Here is a 23,661-nt window from a genome sequence, read left to right on the forward strand (position 1 = left end):
TGTGTGTTTGGGGGCAAGTTGTGGTCAAAACCTCCCTGTAAAAGAATATCAGCAACTCCCTTGCAGGGGTGATTGCAGCGGTCTTGTGAGCTACTGTAAACTAAGGAGGTGGGTGTTCACTAAAGGAAATCCCTATTAGGGATGGAGTTTCCCCTTTACTAGAAGTATCTTAGGTTCTTCCAACCCAGGGTTTCTCAACTTCAGCACTATTGTCTTTTGAAACCAGATAATTCTTTGTTGTGGAGGCCGCCCTGTGCATTGTAGCATTCCTAGATGTCAGTCATTGTAGAACTACTACATTGTAGCACAAATGTAGTACATTGTAGCACTACTAGGTGTCAGTAGCACTCTATACTACCCCATCTCCAGTTCTGACAAACAAAACCATCTGCAGATAATGCCAAACTTCCCCTGGTGGGCAAAATTGCCCCAAAGTGGGAACCATTGCTCTGGGCCATGGGTCAACAAACTTCCTGTAAAGGGCCAGCAGGCAAATATTTTAGGCTTCGCAGACCACATGGTGTCAGAAACTATTTTACTGTTCAGTATAGACCAAAACCAGCCATTGATAATACATAAAAGGATGGACGTGACTGTGCACCAATAAAACTGCATTTATGGACACTGAAATTTGAAATTCATGTGTGGGTTTCATTTTCACATGTCCTAATTTATTATTATTTGTATTTCTTCCAACCATTTAAAATGTAAAGACCACTCTTAGCATGAGGGTCATATAAACACAGGGAGTGTGACTGGATTTGGCTTGTGGGCCACTGTTTGTCGACCCCACTTCTAATACATTTTGGTGCTTGTTACATTACAGGTGGCGCTAGTGGTAAAGAATCTGCCTGCCAATGCAGGAGTCACAGGTTCGATCCCTGGATTGGGAAGATCCCCTAGAGTAGGAAATGGCAAGCCATTCTAGTATTCTTGCCTTGAAAATCCCATGGACAGAGAAGACTGGTGGGCTACAGTCCATAGGGTCACAGAGTCAGACATGACTGAGCATGCATAGATGAATGCATCACAAAGCCTAAAGGTCTTAGAAGTGACTGGCTGGTCAAAAGAAATCAGAAATGAAGAAAAATGGCTGATATTTTAATGCAAGTTAGTGGGAAAATGGGCTTGGTTAACTAAAATTTGTATATCATTTTACTAAAGCATAGATGGGGGCAAGGGTCTGCTGGGGTGCTGAGAGTCAGTTCCTAGGGACTTGCTGAGCAGTGAGAAGGCCAACTGCTTCTAGGGACAGAACCAGGCTTCTAATACCTTCAAAATGGCTAAGCAACCTGGACTCCAGTTGTAAGCAACTGAAGTTAAGCAGTGTCCTTTTATGTTTGAAAAGCCCCAACTCAGCTGAGTCCCCTCGATGTTCATCTGAAACTATCGCAACATTGTTAATCGACTATACCCCAATACAAAATTAAAAGTTAAAAAAATCCTGCCATTGAGGTTCAGTCCTATCTTCTCCTTGAAGCTTTTCTTGACCCCATCCACCTGTTTTGATCTCTTCTTCCTTTTCAAAAACCTCCTGGCTGAAATTGTTTAATCTTCTCTGCTTCTCATTTGAGAGACTTCATTCTCAAGAGATGTTAAGCTTCCTTAGGGTAGAAATAGCATTTACAGCTCCCCAGTGGGCCCAGGAAAGTGCTGGACACACAATAAAAAGCAATTAAGAGGTAGCTAGATGGCAATTCTTGACCAATTTAGGGAGCTATTGCACTTTTGAAACAATTTAATTTTGAAATTAAAAAACAATAATAGTACAAAGTACACTCACATGCTCTTGACCCAGATGCACCAACTGATGATATTTTGCCCCATTTGCTTTATCATTTACACTGAGGTGCCCCCTTCCCCCATCCCCTGGAACCAAATAGAGAGAGATACATAACATTTTTTCTGAACCATTTGAAGATAATTTACAGGTATCATGGCCTTTACGCCTAAATATTTCAATGGGTATTTCCTAGCAATAAGGATATTCTCTTACATAGCCACAGTTACCAACTTCAGTAAATCTAACCTTGTTACACTACTTTAACCTATTGAATAGTATGTGTGCATGCTCAGTCACTTCAGTTGTGTCCAACTCTGTGACCTCATTGACTGTAACTTGCCAGGCTCCTCTGTTCATGAGATTCTCCAGGCAAGAATACTGAAGTGGGTTGCCATGCCCTCCTTCAGGGGATCTTCCCTACCCAGGGATGGAACCTGAGGCTCCTGTGACTCCTGCATTGCAGATGGATTCTTTACCCACTGAGCCACCTGGGAAGCCCATTGGATAGTATACTTTATACCAATTTTTCCTGCCATATAAGATTGGCTCTAGAATCATGCACTGTGTCCTGTTACTTTAGTGTCCTTTAATCTGAAACAGTCTTTCTTTGTCTTTCATGATACTGATACTTTTGAAGTGCCATTAAAAAAAAAAAGATTGTTGTCATTTTGGGTCAAGGTGTTGCCCAATTTCTCCACAATATAATTATTGTTTTTCCTCTTCTTTGCTACTAATAAACAATCTGTGAAGAGAAAACTGTAAGTCCATGCAAAATCCTCCTCATCAAAAAATTCCCCCTAGATTTAGCATCTACTGGTAATTCTTGCCTGAACCAATGATGATTTTCTGACTGCAGCATTCCCTTCATATTTACCAGTCAGCACATGGTATTCTATCATAAGCAAAGGCCCTCCCCTTTTCCTCATTATTTATCTACTTGGTCGCACTGTGGACTTATGGCTTCCTATTTTGTCAATGGCTCGTTACTGTCCTTAATAATTTGGGTGTGCAAATTACCAGGCTTTGGCCAGCTCCTAGCTATTGCTTATAGTCCATTAGTAGCCATTCCTCAAGTGGATATTGCAGTGCAGAATACTCTGGTCAAGAACTTTTGGTGATCTGGTTTCTGGGATAGTTTATGAGGGTGGTGCTGGGCCAGGTTTCAGGTTTCCCTCTTTTCTTCACTCACTGGTTCCCCCACAGAAAAGGGAAGGGAAGGAAGTTCAGAGCTGACAGACTATGTGTGTATGAGTGTGTGTGTGTGTGTGTGTGTGTGTGTTTCATGTAAAAAACAGTGGTGGGAGCCTGTGTTAGAGCAGAGAAAGATGACGGAGGTGATTACATGAGGTTTCTGGATTGTTTTAGGATGGCAGTGGTTGCCATTATCAGACTTCCCTCCTCCACTTCTCTTCAACCATTATTCAGATAATTTACTTCTGCTTAGGGGTTTCAGTTCCTGGTCAGTGAGAAAACATTTGCGGCGTGTGACTGAGCTAGGTGGGTCGAAGGATTTTTTGATCAGAAGGATTACCAAGGAAAGAAGGTCCTGGAGAATCATGGGAATTTTTGTTTTGCTTCCTAGAGATGAAACTGCTTATTCCATAGCAGGATTTACAAATGCACTCCAGTTATGGCTGTTCCAGAGCAAATGGCCTCTAACATCAATTTCATTGCCTTTCACTCTGTAATTCAAATTCAAACATCAGGTTGGAATTATTTGTTCCTATATGATGGAAGAATTTTCATCCAATCTGAGAGGAAGGCATTTTTCTTTTCTCAACTCCTTTTCTAAGATGTGTATTGATCGCAACGCTGATTCTGATGAAAGTTGGCAGCTTAGGCGGAAATTAATCTAACTTAAAATCAGCTTAAAATGTAGTCCCTAACAAAATGAGTTTCACAAGTTTGGGACAACAGGAAGAGCCTTCATTCATTCAATCGTTCATTTAATTCAACAAATATCTATTGAGTTCCCACAGGAGCCAAATGTGGGTGCTAAAAGCAAGACAGATGAGTTCCTTGCTCTCATAGCACTGTCACAGGAGGTGAGGAGGAGTTAAAAACTTTTTTGAAGTTCAAAAGGTGGTACATACTGTGAAGAATAAAAAAAACCAGGGCAACATAATGGCAAATGAGTGGGGAGCACTGGATGAGAAGTCAGGTGACCTAGATTCTGATCTCAGCTTTGCCAGAACCTGCCTCTACAGACTTCAGTTATCACTCTACCTCTCTGGCCTTATTTTTCTCACTCATACAATAATGATTTGAATTTATGATCTCAAAGCTTCCTTTCTAGTATCATGTTCTTTGATTTGATGGTTCAAAGACTGTCATTACTTCAATAAACATGAGTACCTACCACAGAGTCAAAGACAGCACTCCCTGTGTAATGGGGGAGACAGGCATGAAAATAAATCATTATTAAAGCGAAAAATGCTGTGATCTTCTGCTCTTCTCAATCCAAAACAGCCCTACATATAAATATGTCACATAATGATAAATACTGGAGAAGGCAATGGCACCCCACTCCAGTACTCTTGCCTGGAAAATCCCATGTACAGAGGAGCCTGGTAGGCTGCAGTCCACGGGGTCGCTAAGAGTCGGACACGACTGAGCGACTTCACTTTCACTTTTCACTTTCACGCATTGGAGAAGGAACTGGCAACCCACTCCAGTGTTCTTGCCTGGCGAATCCCAGGGACGGTGGACCCTGGTGGGCTGCCGTCTGTGGGGTCGCACAGAGTCGGACACGACTGAAGCGACTTAGCAGCAGCAGCAGCAGCAATGATATATAATACATCATAAAACAGTTAAAGGGGACAACGGGTAAAAGTCACTCATCCAACAGTCCTCCTGCTATGAAACATTGAGTTCTAGGTGGGACTATTTCTCCGCACCAACGCAATAATTAGTTCCAGGACAACAGAGAAAACCCAGCTTCTTTTTCCTTTGTATTGACTATACTGAGCACACAGTAAGTGCTGTGTAAATTCCTACCGACCGGGGGCTTTCCTCATGGTCCAGTGGTTAAGAATCTGCATTCCAATGCAGCGAAGCCTGGTTCAATTCCTGGTCCTCGAACTAAGATAGCACAACTAGACATAGCCTGGATGCCCCAAAGAAGACCCAGTGCAGCCAAATTAATAAGTACATAAAATTGTTTACATAAAAGATATCAATCAATTGTTTACACAAAAGAATCAATCAATCTTATATAAAATAGATATATAAATTCCCGCTGACACTCATTAACTACTTCCATAGCACAGACGGGCAGACAGTGATTGAGGGGCTGGAGCAGACCGCGGGTCTAGTGAAAACATTTGCCTACAGAGTGAGCCATTTGGTGCTGTGTAGCTTTTAGTTTGGGGGCCCCTTTTGTATTTTGTAATATTCTGCACGTTTTAAATTGATACAGTTAATACAGGATTATTTGAAACCGTGATCAGAACTCTGTGAACACGATGCCTGTATTTGTCAGCAATTGGGATGGAGTATGGACGATAAGTGGGTTTGGATGATTTTTTTCTTAAGTATTTTGTTTTTACTACTACTTCATAATAAAACAAAGCTAATGGTGCACGACACACAAATAGCTTTTCAAGCTATCCTCTGAAGAAAGGGCGCCTCAGAGAGCTTACATTAAGAAAAAAAAAAAGTGTGATATCCATTCCAAACCCAAGTCCCTCCCACTGTCAAACCCAGGGAAAAGCGTCAGGCGACCTTTTGCTGCCAACAGTCACCTGAGAGAGCCTTCTAGGGAGTTAACGGAACCATGTTTCCAAACCTCAGAAAAATCTTTCAAAAATCCCCTTCCCGGAGCCCCGCCCCACGCTTGTGACCACAGTACGTCAAAGACGCCTAGTCGTCATAAAAGGGGAAAAAAAATGTACGTCGCGCGAGACTCAGCGACGGGATTTTGAAGTTAAGGAACAGCCGTGGCGCACGCGCACTGTCCTCACAACCTGAGGGCGGCACGCGGGTAGGTAGGCTAGAACTCAGAGAAGGGGGAGCAGAGCGTGCAGGTGTCTTTTTTTTTTTTTTTTTTTCTTTCCCCGCGCAGTGCGTGAATCTGAGGGTCGCCGGAGGTGCGGAGTGCTGGGCCTGGCTCAGTCTCCCCGGCGCGCGTGTGACTGTGCCGGGTGCTCTTGTGCTCCTCCACGAGTTGCAGGAGTGCAGCGGGCGTGTACCCGGGTTGCCGGGACGGGAGCTTGTGGTCGCCTTTCCCATTTTAACGGTCGCCCCCCACGTACACACTCCAGTCCCCCGAGAGTTGGTCTTCGCGCTCCCGGCGCGCCCCTCCTCACCCGATCCCTCCCACCAACCCCCCGTTCCCGCTTGCTCCCGATCGGGAGTCGGCTTCATCCCTGGGGTCCCTGCTTGGGGGCGGAGAAGATGGCTGGCGGACGTCTGCTGTTGGGGGGCGACTTCCTGTCGCCGCCGCCGCTACCACCCCTCCCGCCGCCGCCGCCGCCGCCCCTCCCGCCGCCCCCGCCAGAGCCAGTGCTGGAGCAGTGGCGCTATAGCCACGAAAGTGACTGGCAGTGGGCTCTGCGGCGCAGCTTCATCTGTCGACACCTGCACAGTTACCCCGGGGCTGCCCTAGACCAGCTCCTCGCGCTCTCCGCTGCCTGGACCAACCACGTTTTCTTGGGCTGCAGGTGAGTAAGGTGTGAGGGTCGGGCTGGGGACCCGGGTGGGGTGGGGATCAGTGAAGAGGGTCGGGATAGGGAAGAGGGGGGCGAGTATGGATGAGTGCTTAGAGACTGGAGATTTGGAGGTGCTGGAGGACTCCACTGTTGGCCCGGGGCGGGCGCGGGGGAGGGGGGCGGGGAGGCGGTTGGCGGAGCGAGGTGGCTGGGGATGACATAACAGCTAGAAAGGTGCTGGGATCGCGGGAGTGGCCTCTCCAGGACCAGGGATGGAGATGAAGCAGCGCCTGGGAGAGGATTGCCGAGAGGTGGTCATTGTGATGGTGTTTTGGAGGGCGTGGGAAATGACGACTAGCAGAACCTCGGACCTGCGTAGGACCTTCCAGGGATGCGGTATCCGCAGAGAATATTCGACAGTCGGGGCTCCGGGGTCTATGGGGGAGAGGAGAGGAGCTCTGCGGTTCTAATCCTAGTCTCCTGAGCGTTCTCTCTTTCCATTCCCGTTAGATTAAATAGCAGCCCACTAGCTGGGTTTTACTGTCTTCTCCTGGGGAGGCGGTTTGTATGAGGTCTCTCAGCCGCAGGGTCCGCCTTGCTTGTAGATTTGCGCATAATGTGTCTGGACGCAAACAAAGAAATGGTTATATGTACTGTAAAAGCGGATTGCCCTCATTTCACCTTAAATGTGATCAGTAGGATTAACATTTGGCTTCTGAGTGAGGTTTTAGTTGTGTTTGTTCCCCCCCTCCCCGCCCCGCTCCCCTTTCTTAGAACCTAGTGCCTGTTCTGAACAGGCCTCTTTGAAAGCTCTTTGCATTCAATGGAGACTGCAGTATGGTTCCAACGCATTTTTTTTAAACAGACTGCTTGGACCACTGTCCTTCAGAACCTTCAAATCGGCCCTATACTAGACTAATCATTCCTTTGATAGACTGAGAGTTTTGTTTTTGTTTTTTGTTTTTTTTTTTTGACACTTGCTTCAGGGCAAATTTTTTAGGAAGGATGAGAAATTATGGAAAATGATCAGATCAAATTAAACCAGTTCAGTTCCAGGAATGATTATAACAGATACAGATAAATAAGATTGTCTGTGGTTAATGCTTAATTATTGAACATAGATAACATCCAGTGTGATGCTTGTTTTGCTTCCATAACGCAGAAATATTTTTTCTGTCTTCTCTAGATTAGTGTAATTTCTGCCTCAGAGATAATAGTCAGAGATAATGACTATTTCACTGGAGGAACTGGTTATGACTGGGGAAGCTTCAGTAATTAATCAAGTCAGATAAATCTAACTGGCCTGCACTTAACAATGTTCTTCTGGCAATTGGAATGGTACCTTTATCCTATAATCATAGATGTCCTTAACATCACAGAAGCCATGGGAAATCTGAATCCTTTAAGAAAAAAACTTACAGGAATTGCTATAATATTACCCAATAGCTTAACTGAAGAGTAATGTTTACATTCTATCTGTTAACTTAGATATAGGAGAAGGGGAAGGGGCAATAAAGAATCTTGGAAACTAGGGACCAAGTGTACTCTTCCACTTGAGGCAGGCTTTATGTTATCTGTCATCTTCAGGTGAGTAAAATCTGTATTCCAGTACTTGTTAATATTGGCGTTGGCAGAGCTCTTGTTTTCTGGTCTATTTTTCTGTGATAGAAGACTCTTCTTTTCTCCCAGGGTGACTGCAGAATGCATGGTGACACAGCCCATTCTAAACTGAAATCATTAATTTGTCGTTGAAGGTCCATCCCCTCACTTTTAGAACAGATTATAAACAGTAGCCAGAAGAGAACTCTTTGCATTTTGTTTCCCACTGGCAGGACTTTCTGTGTTCTAATTTAGCTGGGACTGAAAGAACTCCTAGGTCAGGGATAGCTTTGAAAAATCCTTGATCATAAGACCAAGACATGAGGAGTTCACATGAGCAGGGGAGCAAATCATGTTTCAATCCCTTTTGGTGATAGTGGCTATTCTCTGGGAACAAATTTTAATATCTTCTTGACTATCTGTAACAGGTTTCTCAGACTTAAGCAGCATCAGAACCTAAGGCTTCTTAAAACACAGATTGCTGGGCTCTACTCCCAGAGTTTCTGATTCAGTGGATGTGAGGTGGGACCCCAGCATTTGTATTTCTAACAAGTTCCCAGGTAATGGATGATGCTCATCCAGGGACTACACTATGAGAACCCATTGCCTTATAGGATAAATAAAACAGTGTTTTCTAATCTGCTTTTTGATCATTTTCCCCCTCAGTCTAGGCAATCAGGAAGCCCAAATAGCTGAAATTATTTCTCTTCACCTTTTCTTGTCTGTTTCATAAAAATAAACAATGTGTCAAGATTTTTTTTTTATGTAGGTCATTTCTAACATATATCTTGTGGCTAATGAAAATTTAGTGCAGTTTTAACAGCCTCATCTACAGCACAGACATAATTGTTCATATGAATGCCAAGGGACCTGTGCAATTTTTACTTAAAATTGTTGATAGTGTGTGTATATTTAATAAAGCAGAATGTTTGGTAAACTGGAGCATTCAGCTTTCCAGTCATTCTTCATCAGAAGTATTGGAAACAGAATCCAAAAAAGAGAAAGAAACAGAATCCTGATCTATTGACTTTTGGTGAGATATTAATCAATAGAGAAAATATATCCTAAAATGAATCCAGTTTGCCACCTTGATTATTTGTCTCTTCCTGTTGATGTGAGACTGATGTTTGGAAGGAAGATGCTGACTGGGCTCATGTTGTGAAACTAACTTTGCACATAGTAGGTAGAGTGCATCAGTCACCAGCTGATGAAATATGAGTGGGAGCTTTTAAAAGCTGTATCAGTAATCTTAGTTGTATGTTATTCACTATGTTAGGAGTCTTATGAATAGGTTTGCATAAATAATTTTATACTTGGAAATCCTAACCTTTGCTTAGTTTTCAAACCTCACCTTTTAAATTTGGACCTAGTAGAGCAGTTTAATAGTTTTTTTTTTTAATTTGAAAGAAAGCATCTATTACTGAATATTTATTAAATTTCAGGTGCCATTGTATATCATAAGTATACACCTATAAGCACATGTCTTTTTTCAAGAATGTAAGTTTCATGAAATCAGATGTCTTTGTCCTTTAGAAATCATCTTTTTGTATGCTAGGTATGGTGGCACAGTTGTGATTTCCAAAAAGCTTGATACATGGTAAGATAAGCTACTTTGGAAAGCCTTAAAGACCGGCTGGGGCTTTTTGGTTTTCTTTTTTAAGCATTTACAACCAAATTGTAAATGCATAGTATGCATACATCTTAAAATTACTTTGTTGGACTTGCCTTAATGGTACTTTACATCATGATCCCTCCATGAGATAAAATACTGTATAGCCATTAAAAGTCATGTGCTAATGACATGGAGAAAAAGCTTATGACAAAGTAAATTAAGAAAAACATCAAAAAAGAATCCCAGCAGTTTACAAATCAACATAGATGATCTGATAGTGATTTTTTTTTTTTGCAGGGGTGGGAAGAAGATGGTATGGGAAGCATAGAAAAAGGAATAAAAAGTAAACCCCAAAATGTTAATGAAATTATCAGTGGTTGGGTTTGTAGGTGTTTTCTTGATGGATTCTCCAAAATTTCTGGAGTAAAGGTGTTACTTTTTAAATCCACTAAAAAAATGCACTATGGAAAACTGAGTGATAAAAGCTTTATTTACTGCCATGGCTTATTTCAGATTTGTGGAACCACTTCTTTATCCCTGGGTAGGTACTCTTTGGAGAAGGCAATGGCACCCCACTCCAGTACTCTTGCCTGGAAAATCCCATGGATGGGAGCCTGGTAGGCTGCAGTCCATGGGGTCGCTAAGAGTCGGACACAACTGAGCTGCTTCACTTTCACTTTTCACTTTCACACATTGGAGAAGGAAATGGCAACCCACTCCAGTGTTCTTGCCTGGCGAATCCCAGGGACGGGGGAGCCTGGTGGCCTGCCGTCTATGGGATCACACAGAGTTGGACACAACTGAAGTGACTTAGCAGTAGGTACTCTTTGGAGAATTTTTAGAAATAGGACTGAAATCCTAGTGGTCTTCATAGTAAGTAAAGATTAATTAAAGATTAATGTAAAGATTAGTATTTGTTCTTTGAATAGTCAAGTGTTAGGCACTACACAGTCTGTTCCATTATTGTTCCAGCTGGTTGGGATTCTTTAGTATTATGACTTCCTGATAAAGGGCTGAGAAGATGACTGTATTGGCAACCAACACAAAGGTTTATTTTTATTTATTTATTTATTTTTTTTACAAAGGTTTATTTTTATAGCCTATGTGTGATGTTAAATTTTGTGGCAGATGTAATGAATAGGGAACAGTAAGTAGGTATAATCATTACTAATGCTGGAAGAAACCAGAGAGAAAAAGTGAATGTGAATGGAGGGCCCCAAATGCATCATTCATGCACACTGAGTGTCTTACGTGCCATTACACTTGGATACCATGTTTGGAATCAGTCTGGAGAATTTTGACTGGAATTCAAGGTGAGTGGTTTGGTTGTAGTACCAGTTTTGGTAGCAAAATTAGCAATACCAGTTTAAGATTTGTAGACTTCATCTCATTTTCATAATCTTTTGTTTTCATCTCATACCTTAGAAATTGTACTCACAAATCTTTTTTTAAATTATTTTATTTTTGGCTGCACTGGGTCTCTGTTGCTGTGTGCGGGCTTATTCCAGTTGTGCCCAGCAGAGGCGACTCTCTTATTGTGGTGTGTGGGCTTCTCATTGTGGTGGCTTGTCTTGTTGCAGAGCAGGGACTCTAGGGCAGGCAGGCTTCTATAGTTGCAGCATATGAGCTCAGTAGTTGTGGCTCACCAGCTTAGTTGTTCCATGGCATGTAGGAACTTCCCGGGCTAGGGATTGAACCTGTGTTCCCTGCATTGGCAGGAGGATCTTATCTACTATACCACCAGAGAAGTCCCCACTCCCAAATCTTAATGAAAGTGATATATATAATATATGACATTTTAGACTATGCTTTTTGATGTTTAGATAAGAGTAAATAAAAATAAAATTACTCATGGCATTTAAATGCTGGTGTTAGCAGCAGCAGTTATCAGTGGGAAGTGTGGGTTACAAATGGGCTAGCTTCCAGGTCATCTGTCAGAGACGGCCACCATGTCACTTCTCTGCTTTGCAAGGAAAGACATCTGATGGGTGCGGGATCTACTGTGTTGAAAATGGAAAATGTTATCTTCCTTCAGGTTCAGAGCCTATTCATGTAGAGGTGTGCTAGTTTCTCATTTTCAGCACTTTCTTGGGGAATTCCCTGGTGCTCCAGTGGTCCCTGGTTGGGGAACTAAGATCCCACAAGCTGCACAGCATGCCCCCTGCCCCTGCCCAAAGAAGAACTTGCTTCTCACACACCACCAGAAGTCTTTTTTGGTCTTAGACTTAGAAAGGCTCTGAAGGTGAGAAGAGTGAGTAGATCCCATGATAACCAAAACTTCACTTGAGCCCATATTTTTGTTTTTCTGCAGGAAGTTGATATTCTGTCAAGTGCAAATGTACTTCCTAAGGAGTCCTTTTTAAAATTGTGTGTTTTAAAGCTTTTTATTAAGGAAAATCAAACACAAAAAAGTAGAAAAGTTTAGTGGACATTCATGCATGCATCATTCAACTTCAGCAATTATCAGCAGTCTGTCATGCCACCCTTCTCATTTCGTCTTGCCCCCACTATTTTGTGCGAGGTAGTCCAGAATATATTAAAGAAAACCTTGACATCATTTCTCCTGCAAATATTTTAGTATATATCTGTACCAGATAATTTTTAAAAATAGAGTCATAATACCATTATTCATACTTAGAAAAATTAACGATAATTTCTCAAAATCATCCAATAACGTTTTCTCCATTTGTCTCAGAATGGTTTGTTTGACCCACAGTCCAAACAAGGTCCACACATATCTGATTGATCTGTCACCTTTAACCTATAACCATTCCCTCTCCTTTTATTTTCATGCTGTTTATTTGACGAAGAAATGGACTGTCACATAGTGTTTCCTTCATTATGGATTCAGCTGGCCGTATTCTTGTGGTGGTGCTTAACATGTTCCTAGGAGTTAGGGGCTTGATTACGTTTGGGTTCAATTAGTTGGTGGTCGAGAACACTTTTTAGATCTTTGCCCTGTCATATCACATCGGGGACACATGTCTGGTTGTCCCATTTTTAGTGAGATTAAGATTATAAAGTTCTCCACCAACTTTTTTCAATTGAAATTTTTATTGACATAATTATTGATTCACCTATAATTGTAGGAAATAATATGATGCCCTGTGCCCTTTACCCAGTTCCTGCAATGGCAACATTTTGCAAAGTTAATATGTCATAATCAGGATAATGATATTGTTACAATCTGCAGTCTACACAGATTCCTCCAGTTTTACTAATACTTGTGTGTGTGATTCTATACAGTTTATCACAGGTATAGGTTTGCATGTCCACTACCATAATCAAGATATTGAACAGTTCCAGTACCACAAGGATCCCTCACATTGCCCTTTTGTAACCACATCCATTTCTCTCACATTCATACCCAATGCTGCGTGTATCAATAGTTTATTCATTTTTTTGCTCAGCAATGTTCCATGGTGTGTGGCAAAGATATCTGGGCTGATTGTAGTTTGGGGCTGTTACAAATAAAACTGTTATGAACATTTGTGTACAGTTTTTTTGTGTGAATGTACGCTTTTATTTCTCTGAGATAAATGCCCAAAAGTGCAGTTGCAAGGTCATGAGGCGATTGCATGTTTAATTTTATAAGAAACTTCCAAGTTGTGTTCCAGAGTGGTCATATCATTTTATATTCCAATAAGTAGTGTACAAGTGATCCAGTTTTTCTGCATCCTTGTCAGCACTAGTGTTGTCACCATTTTTCACTTTAGCCACTCTGATAGATATGGAATAATATCTCATTGTGGTTAAAGTTGCATTTCCTTGGTGGCTAATGATGTTGAACATTTCTTTTTATCTGCTTACTTGCAATCTGTATATCCTCTCTGGTGAAATGTTCTGTTTATATCTTTTGTTCATTTATATGTGTGTAATACACACACTCATATAAACTATATACACATATATACACATTATATATGTATATATATTTTACTGTTGAATTTGAGAGGTCTTGAGGTCTTTATACTAGATACTAGTATTTTGTCAAGTCTATGGTTTGTAAATATTTTCTTGCTCTCTGTAGCTTGTCTTTTCATCCTCTTCACAGGATCTTTTGAGAACAAAATTTTTTAATTTTAATGAAGTCCATTTTATTAACTTTTTCTTTTATGGATCATACTTTTGGTGTTAAGTATAATAATTCTTTGCCCAACTGGAGTTCTTGAAGATTTTCTTCTGTCTTTTTTGTAAAAACTTTTTAGTTTCACATTTAAGTTTATGATGCATTTTGAATTAACTTTTGTATATGATGTGAGGTTTAGTTTGAGGTTGTTTGATTAGGTTGGATGCCTACTTTGTCCAGCACCATTTGATAAAAAGAATGTCCTGCCACCATTGGATTACTTTTAGTTTTATCAACAGTTGAGCATGTCTCTGTGGGTCTATTTCTAGGTTCTTCCCCGTCAACTTTTCACCTGATAAGCTTTTATTGTTGTTCAGTTGCTCAGTTGCATCTGACTCTTTGTGACCCCATTAACTGCAGCATGCCAGGCTCCTCTGTCCTTCACCATCTCCTGGAGCTTGTTCAAATTCATGTCCATTGAGTCAGTGATGCTATCCAACCATCTCATCCCCTGTCATCCCCTTCTCCTCCTGCCTTCAGTCTTTCCCAGCATCAGGGTCTTTTCCAATGAGTCAGTTCTTCACATCAGGTGGCCAGAGTATTGGCATTTCAGCTTTAGCATCAGTCCTTCCAATGAATATTCAGGACTGATTTCCTTTAGAATTGACTGGTTGAATCTCCTTTTAGTCCAAGGACTTCTCAAGGGTCTTTTCCAACACCACAATTCAAAAGCATCAATTCTTTGGTGCTCAGCCTGCTTTATGGTCCAACTCTTATATCCATACATGACTACTGGCAAAACCATAGCTTTGACTAGACAGACCTTTGTCAGCAGAGTAAGTCTCTGCTTTTTAATACACTGTCTATGTTGGTCATAGCTTTTCTTCCAAGGAGCAAGCATCTTTTAATTTCATGGCTGCAGTTACCATCTACAGTGATTTTGGAGCCCAAGAAAATAAAATCTGTCACTGTTTCCCCATCTGTTTGCCATGAAGTGATGGGATTGGATGCCATGATCTTCATTTTTTGTATGTTGAGTTTTAAGCCAGCTTTTTCACTCTCCTCTTTCATCTTCATCAAGAGGCTCTTTAGTTCTTCACTTTCTGCCAGAAGAGTGGCGTCATCTGCATATCTGAGGTTATTGATATTTCTCCCAGTAATCTTGATTCCAGCTCATGCTTCATCCAGCCTGGCATGTCACATGATGTACTTGGCATATAAGTTAAATAAGCAGGGTGACAGTATACAGCTCTGACCTACTCCTTTCCCAATTTTGAACCAATTCGTTGTTGCTTTTTGACCTGTGTACAGGTTTTGCAGGAGGCAGGTAAGATGGTGTGTATTCCCACCACTTTAAGAATTTTCCAGTTTGTTGTGATCCACACAGTCAAAGGCTTTAGTGTAGTCAATGAAGCAGAAGTAGGTGTTTTTCTGGAATTCTCTTACTTTTTCTGTGATCCAACGGATGTTGGCAATTTGATCTCAGATTCCTCTGCCTTTTCTAAATCCAGCTTGAACATCTGGAAGTTCTCATACTGTTGAAGCCTAGCTTGGAAAATTTTGAGCATTACTTTGCTAGCGTGTGAGATGAGTGCAATTGTGCAGTAGTTTGAGCATTTTTTGGTATTGCCTTTCTTTGGGTTTGGAATGAAAACTGACCTTTTCCAGTCCTGTGACCACTGCTGAGTTTTCCAAATTTGCTGGCATATTGATTTGCAGCACTTTCACAGCATCATCTTTTAGGATTTGAAGTAGCTCAACTGAAATTCCATCACCTCCACTAGCTTTGTTTGTAGTGATGCTTCCTGAGGCCCACTTGACTTTTCACTCCAGGATGTCTGGCTCTAGGTGGGTGATCACACCATTGTGGTTATTTGGGTCATTAATATCTTTTTTGTATAGTTCTTCTATGTATTCTTGCCACCTCTTCTTCATATCTTCTGTTTCTGTTAGGTCCATACCATTTCTGTCCTTTATTGTGCCCATCTTTGCATGAAATGTTCCCTTGGTATATCTAATTTTCTTGAAGAGATCTCTAGTCTCTCCCATCCTATTGTTTTCCTCTATTTCTTTGCATTGTTCATTTAGGAAGGTGTTCTTATCTCTCCTTACTAAACTTAGCAGCCACTGATGATCATTTATTGTTGCATTATGGTTGCAAAATGGTTGGAATCTATTGTTCCTTCATTAGCTGGAATGCTTCTGTAAAGGAGATTTTCTTCATCAACTCTTTAGTTTTCTCTGAGGTACAATTTGCGCAGGGAAATGCTGGTTAAATGCTTGCTTTCTTCTTTTAATGTTACTTGTTTTGGGAATAATGTCTTGATTCCCCACCATCCTCCAAAGGTGACCAGTAATGAGTTTGTAAGTATTACTGTGAACTAGTGGATTTTTAACGTGTTTGATGTGTTTCAGTGCACTGTGGTTATTCTTGATACTCAAGTTGGCTCACTTCTGAGTTCATTTGGCAACAACCCCTGAGGTCTTTGACAGTGTCCTTGTTTCCAGGCATGAAAATATCTCCCAGATTCTACATTTCTTGGCCCAGACTTGGATCCAGCCACTTCTTTCAGGACTCTGATTCCATTTGATGGGAAATGATAGAAACCACAATCTGGATGTTAACAATTCATCTATTAACATTCTTAGTACTTTTACATTATCATTATCATATATGTATACATGATCTACATCATATGCATATCATGTATGCATATATGTATACATGATCTACATCATATATGTATATATAGAGAGAAAAATAAATTATGAGTTTATATGGATACTTTTAATTCAAATTAAAGATAAGGTCTTCACCTATATTTCTTGATATTTGTGTTTGTATGTCTTCTAATAACAGTAACATAATTGCTCATTTGATACATAACTATTTTAGGGCAGATTCTTCAGTTTTATAGCCAAGAAGCACTCTGTTAGTAAAGTCCTGTGGGAGCAATTATAAGATGGGTCATCTAGAAACTTTTTCAAAAACTGCATTCTTGTCTGTTTTAACTATAGATTATATTCATTTAAATAGGTACAGCCCACGCTTGATGGAAAAAATTCTCCAAATGGCTGAAGGTATTGATATTGGGGAGATGCCTTCATATGATCTGATGCTGTCCAAGCCCTCCAAAGGTCAAAAACGTCACCTCTCAACTTGTGATGGTGAGTATACTGTTTCCAGAAGGTGGGATTTGAAGAAACAATGTGGCTTCTTTTTTTAATGATATGAGTGTGGTATATGATTTTAAATAACATTGGTAACATCAGATCTTACCTACTGTAAAAGTTTTAACTTTCAGTTTATACATTTTTTTGAGGATGCTAAATAGAACTGAAAGCTAAGAATACTGAATTCATGCTATAATGCTATCCTTGAAGGATAATGCTTCCATGCCATGGAACCTCTCTTAACCATCTAAGTAACTAAATCCTCCTGGATGGGTCTGTGGTAGACCAATTTTCTACTAAACAGTGTTATAGGGAGAAAGCTCTAGTGTCTGGTATAGCATCAGCAGAGTTCTTCCATAGCTTTAAATTTGATATCCTCTATAAATCATTAGTTTCCAGCTGAAGTTTGTTTTAGAAATAAAATATAGCAAATACCTTTTTGTGCAGAATAGGTCAGAATTAAGATTTTGAAGTTGAAAATCTTTGGGATCTTTTGACAAATATTTTTTATTTGATTTTTTTTTTAGTCGCAACTATGTAAAGCACCATCACAGAGTTGGTTACTTCTGGTACAAAACAGAGGCTTTGTAAACGCCTCTGGTCATCATCTCTGTTGCATTAGAGCCATCTGTTCCATTTGCAGTCCTTAAGAAGGGAGCTTTTCAGCACAGGTGGTATGAGATCATAGTGGAACATCCTCTTACTCAGCACACTTCACCTGTGCTTTAACTCATTAGATGCAGAAGCATCTACCTGTTGTGCATGGTGGTGACCTGCATACTTGAGTCAATGGCATATTTTCTGTCAAGTCTCCTCCCTTACACGTGGAAGGACAGGGAGCATCTCTCCTTATGCTGGACTCTTACATTGATATTTGAGTCCCTTCACCTAAATGACCTGAAGTTTTTGTGATGGGACATAACTTTTAACCATCAGTTCAGCTTGCAAAAAAAAAAGTGGTTGGTACTGTTTTCCTGCTTGGTTCTTTTGAAATATCCGTTTTTAATGAATTGTAAATTTCACTCATTCTATAGGTCAAAATCCTCCTAAAAAGCAAGCCGGTTCCAAACTCCATGTGAGACCTCGTTTTGAGCCTGTACATTTCGTAGCTAGTAGTTCAAAAGATGAAAGTCAGGAAGATCCTTATGGCCCTCAAGCAAAAGAGAGAAATGAACAAACACATTTTGCCAACATGCCAAGAGACATCTACCAAGATTATACTCAAGACTCTTTCAGTATACAAGATGGGAATTCTCAGTATTGTGATTCATCAGGATTTATTTTCACAAAAGACAAGCCTGTCACAGCCAACATGTATTTTGACAGTGGGAACCCTGCCCCCAGCAGTGCATCACAGCAGGTAGACTCTCAGTCACCTCCTGAGCCTTCACCATCACAGACATTTCCTGAGTCAGTGGTAGCTGAGAAGCAGTATTTTATTGAAAAATTAACAGCAACTATCTGGAAGAACCTTTCTAATCCAGAGATGACTTCTGGATCTGATAAAATTAATTACACCTATATGTTAACTCGTTGTATTCAGGCATGTAAGACAAATCCTGAATATATATATGCTCCTTTAAAAGAAATCCCTCCTGCTGACATCCCCAAAAATAAAAAACTTCTAACAGATGGTTATGCCTGTGAAGTTAGATGCCAGAACATCTACTTAACTACAGGCTATGCTGGCAGCAAGAATGGGTCCAGGGATCGAGCTACTGAGCTAGCTGTAAAACTCTTGCAGAAACGTATTGAAGTTAGGGTTATCCGACGGAAATTCAAGCACACAATTGGAGAGGACCTTGTGGTGTGTCAGATTGGCATGCCTTCATACGACTTTCCTCCAGCTCTGAAACCACCAGAAGAGCTAGTGGTGCTGGCTAAAGATGCTTCTGGGCAGCCGATTTTTAATGCTTCCGCCAAACACTGGACCAATTTTATCCTTACAGAAAATGCAAACGATGCAATTGGTATCCTTAACAATTCTGCCTCATACAACAAAATGTCTGTAGAATACAAATATGAGATGATGCCAAATCGTACATGGCGTTGTCGAGTGTTTTTGCAAGATCACTGCTTAGCTGAAGGTTATGGAACCAAAAAAACAAGTAAACATGCAGCTGCTGATGAGGCTTTGAAAATCCTTCAAAAAACACAGCCTACATATCCGTCTGTCAAAAGTTCACAATGCCAAACAGGCTCTTCACCCAGGGGATCTGGAAAGAAGAAAGACATAAAGGATCTTGTAGTTTATGAGAATTCTTCCAATCCTGTGTGCACACTGAATGACACAGCTCAGTTTAACCGAATGACAGTTGAATATGTCTATGAAAGAATGACAGGCCTCCGATGGAAATGCAAGGTGATTCTCGAGAGTGAAGTAATTGCAGAAGCAGTTGGAGTGAAGAAAACTGTCAAATATGAAGCTGCGGGGGAAGCTGTGAAAACCCTCAAAAAGACCCAACCGACTGTCATTAACAACTTGAAGAAAGGAGCTATTGAAGATGTAATTTCCAGAAATGAAATTCAGGGCCGCTCAGCAGAGGAGGCTTATAAACAACAAATCAAAGAAGATAACATTGGAAATCAGCTCCTGAGAAAGATGGGTTGGACGGGTGGTGGTTTAGGTAAATCTGGTGAGGGCATTCGGGAGCCAATCTCTGTCAAAGAGCAGCATAAGCGGGAAGGGCTTGGTCTTGATGTAGAGAGGGTAAATAAAATTGCCAAGAGAGATATTGAACAGATCATCAGAAACTATGCCCGCTCTGAGAGCCACACGGATTTAACTTTCTCTACAGAGCTGACTAATGATGAGCGGAAGCAAATACATCAGATCGCCCAGAAGTATGGTCTTAAGAGTAAGTCTCATGGGGTGGGCCACGACAGGTATCTGGTGGTAGGAAGAAAAAGACGGAAGGAGGACTTACTCGACCAGCTCAAACAGGAGGGCCAAGTGGGGCATTACGAGCTGGTGATGCCTCAAGCAAATTGAGATCTTGCTAATTTATTGTGCAGATGCCTGAGGCAGATTTGTGAATTAAAGAAGTGATGCTACATGTACTGGTTGCAGAGTATATTCATTCTTAAGATGTTTCACCTTGTTCATTTCATATAGTGCTTTATTAGATATTGCAACTTGAAGAATACTGTCCACTTGTATTAGCTTAATCCAGGAGATAATATTGTGCAGTTACTGTTTGTGTCTTTGATATTGCTGTGTCCCTCAGATTTTAGTGGTTTGTACAAAGCAAGAACACATATCCAAATGGAATTTCACCCCAAGAAAGAAATTCCCATTTTAAAGGGCATAGCACAGCAATCTGCAACAATATGTAAAATTGATGTTGACTACAGTAAAACTAGAGTCTTAATTCTAAACTTAACTGAAAATGTCAGATCATTTTGTATTATCTATTTTCATCTTTATGTGAAGTCAGTTATAGAATGTTTAACAGTAAATTGTGCTGTATGTGTAAATGTCCTTACCAACTAAATGATGTAAAACTTTCTTAAAGTAATTTTAGTGTTCATTTATTTATAATTCTTACATGTGGTTTCCAGAATATTGGAAGTGATTTACTGTATCTTGTGATAGGAATTTTAACAAATTCTAGTCTTCACGCTGCGGAGAAGGCAATGGCAACCCACTCCAGTACTCTTGCCTGGAAAATCCCATGGACAGAGGAGCCTGGTAGGCTGCAGTCCATGGGGTCGCGAAGAGTCGGACACGACTGAGCGACTTCACTTTCACTTTTCACTTTCATGCATTGGAGAAGGAAATGGCAGCCCACTCCAGTATTCTTGCCTGGAGAATCCCAGGGACGGCGGAGCCTGGTGGGCTGCCGTCTAAGGGGTCGCACAGAGTCGGACACGACTGAAGCGACTTAGCAGCAGCAGCAGTCTTCACACTGAGAGAGCACTACTTAGAGAGAGCAATTGAAAAGTTTCCAAAATTTTGATTCAGTCTGAAGAAAGGAAGCTGGAACTGTCTGTTCTTGGTGCCTTGCAGAGAGACTCGCAGCAACTCTCCGTTAACAGCTTTCACGTGGCTTGGATGTACAACACATCCAAGGTGACCACACCTGTGGTAGAGCTTGGTAAAAGACTGAAGATACATTGGTGCTTTGATGAAAAGGTCAGTTGGCTGGTCCTCTCTCGAAAAGCTTATTTAGCCCCCAAAGCCAACTTTGTAACATATTTAAAACTGCTATTTTCGCTTATTTCTGGAATGTAAAAAAAAATGTATAAAATGAATTAGCGTATGCTTCCTGAATAAAAAGGAGCCAGAGTTGATCAACATGGTGGTGTGCTCATTTCTGGGAAGCAGCCTGGTAGCAACACTTTGAGTCTTTGGAGAAGAGAAGTGGTGTCTGCACAAAACATTTCAACACTAGAACACATGTGGATGAACATGATGACTTAGCAGATAGAAACAGCCAGTCAACCACCCATCATGTTTTCCCTGGGGACCAACATCCTAGCTGCAGCCAAATCTTAGACTGTTCCCTTTTACACAGTTTTGTTTTTGTATCTCAGGTAAATCAAGTGTTGATATTCAGAGGTGAATATTGATAAACACCTCCAGTGACTTCATATTTAGAACAGTTAGGTTGCTTACAGTGTCTTAAAACATTTAGCACCAAACTTGACATGTAATTGGCCCACAATGAACAACTTCCTTTCCCTTCTTACGTATATTTTGCATTAAGAAGCTGTCCATTGTACTTAAATCAATATGTAAAAAATAGAAGGGGATTTTCTTTTATGCCTGGATCTCTATGGCTTTCAGTCACCCACAATGATTAACACAGTATATGATGTTTGCTTCCCACTAACTTTTGTCCTACAGTGTCTGGCCTTTCATAATGTTGGTAGGATGAGAAATGAGGTGTGCATTTTATTTTGGCCCTTAATCTTTTAACAGTGGCAAAGGGAACTAACCTAAAATGTTTATAGATTTTTTAGGATTATTTTTTTACCTACTAGTCTCATGCCAACTTTGAGAAGCTATGGTTCAATTAGTGTGTTAGAAAAGCCCGCCTTCACCTTTCTTGGGTAAGGGTGGCTTTGGAGATTGAGTGTAAAAACTCCTTTCTCTCTTTACATTTCTTTCCTCTTCCCCAAAATGATTCAGGGCCCAGAGGAGTAGGGTAATGTTATATAAATCTGGTTTATTTGTATAAATTAAAACTAATAGAATATTAATGTAGTTAGTTAAGCTATGAAACAATGGGGCCAAGTATATATTTGGTTCTCAGTTTGAGGGTCCAGATTTCCTAACTTCTTAGGATCAGCCTTGGTATTGATGTGGAACTAGGGTGAAGTCATCTAACTCTGCTTGAGAATATGTTGAGAAATGAGGTTGGCAAGAATGAGCTGCTAACAACCTTGCTGTTCTATTTGTCCTTTTTTTGTTGGTTCTTATATTTTCCCTTTCTTTGAGACATGAGACAGCAGTCATTTTAACCCAGTACTGTAACCTTGCTATAAAACCTGCACAGGTACATGAGCAGCCTTAAGTTTTGTTTGAATAAATTATACTGAGGAACTAACTCTGCTTTCAGTTACATATATATTTATAGCATTAAGGCTCACAGATCTACTTTTTAGATTTTTTTCCCTCCCCTTTGATTACAAAATGAATGGAAATTTCATGCATTCTGTTGGGATTCTTTTAAAAATAGTATACAGTACATTATTCACTGTGCTATGAATAACTCTTGAAGCTGGAGATGGGTCCTAAATAAAGGACTCTTAATTACAACTGTAGCTCTTCATCATACTCCCTTTGCCATACCAGCAGGTGCAGAATTGAAGATTCAAGTTCAATCTGCCATTTGAAAGGGGCCCTCATATATGTGTTTTAAATTTATGATTGTTACAAATTAGTGTATGGCGCTGTTAGCCTGTGGCATTTGTTTAAAAAAATTGTAAAGAAAAAAGGCAAATATGCATTAAACTTTGAAATGAATGAATTGTGGTGCCTTTGACCATGGATATGATGCTTTGGGGAAGTCAGTTTGTTGATGCTGTTGTAAGATTTTAAAAGGATTATCCCATGAAAGATACTGGGAATAGTGTTTCTGAGGAGGTGTATGAAAGAAAAAAATAATAAACATGGATAAGTCAATCTCACCTTAATTTTTTCGAGTAAGTGTCAATATTCAAGATACCCAACCACAGGAATTCCCTGGTGGTCCAGTGATTAAGACTTGGTGGTTTCACTGCCATGGCCCATGTTCAGTTCCTGGTTAGGGATCTAACCATAAGCCATGTAGCACAGCCAAAAAAAAAAAAAAAAAAAAAAAAAATCCAGCCACAGTAGGATGAAGAAATTTATGTAAAACTAATCTGCCAAATACTGATTTAATGTCATTCTACTTAGAAGCAGAAATGAACTTACAAGAAAGTATTTAAGGACGTTGTTCCCAGGTGAATCTAACCAGTTCATGTGTTCAGTGTAGGATGAACTCCCTCACGTTGAATCTCCTTTAAATACACCAGAAGGACTTAAATTTCATTTATCACCGCCCCCCCGACCAAGTTAAGAAGTGAGTTTCCAGTCATTGTCCTTGTCTCTATAAAATGAACTAGGTTGCTCCTCAGAAGAAAGTTTTGTTTAAACAAGGTAACACTGAGGATACCTGTATTCCAAAACTTTACTCCAGACTTAAAATACCATTTTATAGTAGTTTATTTTTTAAGCTAAGGCTTTTATTAAGAGGTGGAATGTCAGGATTAATGTTAGACCTTAGTCTCTAAGGATGATGGTAAA

At 40.5% G+C, this 23,661-nt stretch overlaps 1 protein-coding gene across 1 annotated transcript; it reads left to right on the forward strand.

Annotated features, from left to right (window-relative positions):
• Positions 1 to 5,766: 5,766 nt before the first annotated feature.
• On the forward strand, positions 5,767 to 21,044 carry NKRF (NFKB repressing factor). Its single transcript, XM_065915007.1, has 3 exons — positions 5,767 to 6,444; positions 16,750 to 16,880; positions 17,921 to 21,044. The coding sequence occupies exons 1-3, from the start codon at positions 6,179 to 6,181 to the stop codon at positions 19,876 to 19,878; spliced, it is 2,355 nt and encodes a 784-aa protein (XP_065771079.1). The 5' UTR covers positions 5,767 to 6,178; the 3' UTR covers positions 19,879 to 21,044.
• The last annotated feature ends 2,617 nt before the right edge of the window (positions 21,045 to 23,661 follow it).

This window comes from Muntiacus reevesi, chromosome X, assembly GCF_963930625.1.
Source record: "Muntiacus reevesi chromosome X, mMunRee1.1, whole genome shotgun sequence".
Lineage (NCBI taxonomy): Eukaryota > Metazoa > Chordata > Mammalia > Artiodactyla > Cervidae > Muntiacus > Muntiacus reevesi.